Source organism: Corvus brachyrhynchos, unplaced genomic scaffold (assembly GCF_000691975.1).
Source record: "Corvus brachyrhynchos isolate BGI_N302 unplaced genomic scaffold, ASM69197v1 scaffold283, whole genome shotgun sequence".
Classification (NCBI taxonomy): Eukaryota; Metazoa; Chordata; class Aves; order Passeriformes; family Corvidae; genus Corvus; species Corvus brachyrhynchos.
The window spans coordinates 3,815,642-3,819,228 of NW_008237409.1; the positions used below are offsets into that span (position 1 = coordinate 3,815,642).

The 3,587-nt window shown below is 61.8% G+C and overlaps 1 protein-coding gene across 1 annotated transcript; it reads left to right on the forward strand.

Annotated features, from left to right (window-relative positions):
- The first annotated feature begins 238 nt into the window (after positions 1-238).
- On the forward strand, positions 239-2,502 carry BHLHA9 (basic helix-loop-helix family member a9). Its single transcript, XM_017730892.1, has one exon. The coding sequence runs from the start codon at positions 715-717 to the stop codon at positions 1,450-1,452; it is 738 nt and encodes a 245-aa protein (XP_017586381.1). The 5' UTR covers positions 239-714; the 3' UTR covers positions 1,453-2,502.
- The last annotated feature ends 1,085 nt before the right edge of the window (positions 2,503-3,587 follow it).

A 3,587-nucleotide genomic window follows, 5' to 3' on the forward strand; every position in this document is an offset into this window, starting at 1 on the left:
ATCCCTGCTTCCTGCTCCGCAGGGCAGAGGCGTGCCAAGCCCTGCACATTCCTGCACCGACTCCCGGGGTCTGCCCCTGCTCAGGCACCCACCCACCCCTGTGCCCACGGGTGCTCCCAGCTCACTGGGACAGGAGTAACTGTGTCTTCTGTACCCAAGCACAAGACTTGCTGCTTTTCTCAGCAATGGCATAATTCTGTGCCTCAGTTTCCCTTAGCTGAGAAATAACAGAGGCGCTGCAGGACCCATGAGCAGGGGGAAGGGAGAGCCAGGGTGGTGATGCCCCATAGGGCTCTGCCTCATGGCACCATATAAAACCCAGGGATGACCTGTCCCAGGCTGAGCCACCAGCCTGCCCAGCAGAGGAGAGGGCAGAGCAGCACAGGGGAACTCCTGCAGTGCCCAAATTCTTAGCAGACACTAAAGCAACCACTGAAACGCGTGCTTGGTGGAGGTGCTTCCCCCGGGGGCCTGCAAGCATCCCACCACGAGCTCTGGGCACCCCCCAGCACTGGTCCCTCACGCTCAGAGCAGGGATCAGGCAGGGCTCTCCCTGTGCCTCACCTGCGGCAGGTGAGGAGGGTCGGGGCAGCCACGTGACGAGCCCTGCTGAAGGTTTTTAGAGGCGGCTGCCTGTCCCTGGAGGAGTGTCACCCACACCTCCCAGGAGGCAGGATCGCAGCAGCTCCTCTCCTGCTCCCCCTCGCCGCTGCCATGCCCGGAGCAGCCACGGGGAAAGGCACGGGGCCAGAGCCCGACAGCTCGGAGGAGGACTTGGAAGCGGGGGACGCGCCCCAGGCCTGCTACAGGCAGGGTTTGTGGGTCTCCCAGGGCAGGGAAGCAGACGCCGGCCCGGGGGACACGGAAGGGATGAAGGTGAGGAAGAGGAGCAGGCCGGTGCGCTCCAAGGCCAGGAGAATGGCTGCCAACGTCAGAGAGCGTAAGAGGATTCTGGACTACAACCAAGCCTTCAACGCCCTGCGGCTGGCCCTCAAGCACGACCTCGGTGGCAAAAGGCTTTCTAAAATCGCAACCCTCCGGCGAGCCATCCACAGGATCACGGCTCTGTCGCTGTCCCTGCACGGCGCCGGATGCTGCTGGCCCTGTGCCCACTCAGAGTGCCGCGCCCAGGCCGGGGTCCCTGCGCAGGAGCCGGGGGTGAAGGGCAGCCCCCCCCAGCTGCCCTGGGAGCCCGGTTCTGCAGGTACACGGTGCCCTCCGTCCCCTCTGTGCGCTGGGTTTTCCCCTCAGAGGCAGCTCCATCACTACGAGAGCCCGAAGGAGACTCGCTCCGTGCCCAGCCCCGCCTGTTGCTCCAGCGCGATCCCGCTCCGCGGCGCCGGCCAGCAGCGATTCACGGGCAGCCTGCAAGAACCGCTGGCCGGGGCCGTCCCCTGGCAGCTGGGCTATTGCCAGGGCTGGGGACACCAGCAGTGCCTCCCCATCCACTGACCTGCAGGGCTGGGGTGGCAGCACGGTGACGGGAAGGTGACGGATCCGTGGGACAAATGGGGGGAGCGGGAAGGGACTGTTGGGTGAGGGAGAGAAGCGCTGCAGGATGTAGAACTCAGCTGCGATGCTGGCGAGCTCAGTGAGCCCCCGACACGCTGTACAGGACCCTGCTGCGGGTCTCCCCTCCGCGGGAAAACTGCAGGAGGTGGGAAGTCCTCTGGAAGTCCCGGCTCTGTGTTTCTCGTCGCGAGGGCTCACTGCTGCTGATCGCCGCTGTCATTTATTCTCTCTTGCTTGCTCTGCGAGAAAACACGACTTCCAAACCCAGCAGCAGGGCACTGGCTGTTAATATGTGTGGGATGGACAGATGGGCCGTGGGGATCACGCTAAAGCCCCTGGCTGGCGGGTGGCTCTGGCTCCCGCCGGTGAAGGAGGGGAACAGGAGCAGGCAAAGGTTACTGCCCTGGGACTTTTGACGCTAAGCTCATTGGTACAGACGTTTGTGCCTGACAGATTTGCGAGGCCGGGAGGGGAGACAGATGTCAGCTTTCATAAAGCCCACCCATCCGATTGCGGTTTCCTTCTGATCCCAGTGAAGTGGCTCTGTTGGGACAGGCCAACAGCGCGCTCCCGGCCAACTCCTGTGGAAGAGAGAAAGGGGGAATTTTACTGGAAAGGTCCCTTTTGTCCCTTCCCTCTGGCTTAGAGAGCTTGGACCAGCTGTGAGGGCTTCATCTTGCCCAAGGCTCAGCAAACTGGAATTGCTGCAGGAATCAGGCAGGGATTTACAGCCACACACACCACAGCTGGCAGATTTTTGGACAGGACAAATTGCACTGTGTGATTCCCGCAGTGCTGAGCTCTGCAGAGCTCCTCCAGCCCCGCTGCTCCCACCCCAGTGCTATCAACATACCAGGGGCGGTCTGAGTTCTCTCCCTGCCAGGGGGCACGTGCTGGAACAACCATCCCAACCTTCTGCTGTTCTGGACTGGAATCTCCTCCGCCTTCCTTAAACCCTGGTGGGACAAGAGAGCTGGGATGGGAGCAGAGGAAAACTGGTGGCAGCCAGGAGAGAGAGCTCTTTGCTTGGCAAAGGAGCCTCTTTAAAGTGCTGGTCCTGGCTTCAGCCTCTGACATGTGTTCCCCTCACCAGAAGAAGGCCTGCAGCCACATCCACTGAAGGAATCCTGCTTCTCCCTACAGCATCCCTACTCTGGGTGGCTCTCCCTGGAGCAGTGCATGGCCCTGCTCTGCCCTGTCAGCAGCCATCACACGGGGAGTGAGAGCCCAGCAACACCAGCACTGAAAGAAGGTTTAAGCGACACCCTAATTCAGGCAGGAACCCTCCCTCCTCCCAAATTTTCCTCTCCATGTTTTTCCCACACCAGCTTTGCTGGTCAGCCAAAGTGAGCCAGATGGAAACAGATGGTCACAGAGGCAGGAATGGAAGGGAGGCAAAACCCCCTGAGACCCCCCCGAGCAGGGTCACCCCACTGCTCTCAGATCCACATTCACAAAACGCGGGTCCTAATTCTGTCTGGAGGCTGCAGGATGGGATGAGGCTCCAGGCAGGGCTGGGCAGCAGGTCCTGGCTGGCAGAAGGCTCTTCGGGCACCTCTCAGGGAGGCAGAAGGTGCTGGGTGTGCCCCGTAGATGGCACTCACTGCCAGGGAAACCCCTGGCAAATTTGGAACTGAAGCATAATACAGAAGGGGTGGAAAACATCCATCTTTTCCAGGCATCAGAGGGTTTTTTTAGCCTTCCCTCCTGCCCCTCACAGCATCCCTGCTCCCAAGGATGGAGAGGATGTAACTCACGCTGCACCAGCACCCTTTCTGCTTTGCAGGTCCTATGTAGGGACGCAGTATGACACTGATCTGGTGTCCCTGTCCCCAGCTGTGGTGTCCCCACGGTCACCCACGCGCAGCGAGGGCAGGGTGAGCCCGGCACAGGGTGCCCAGAGCCCCCCCCCCAGCCCCGTGCCCCGGGGACGAAAAAAACCGGGCCCCCACACAATTCCCCAGCCCCCGTCACCCTCCGGGCAGCCCTGCCCAGACCCAGGGCACCTCCAGCCCCTCTCCGCAGCAATGAGGAGCTCGTGGGTCTGCTCCGTGTCGCATGTCCCCCACCCGCCT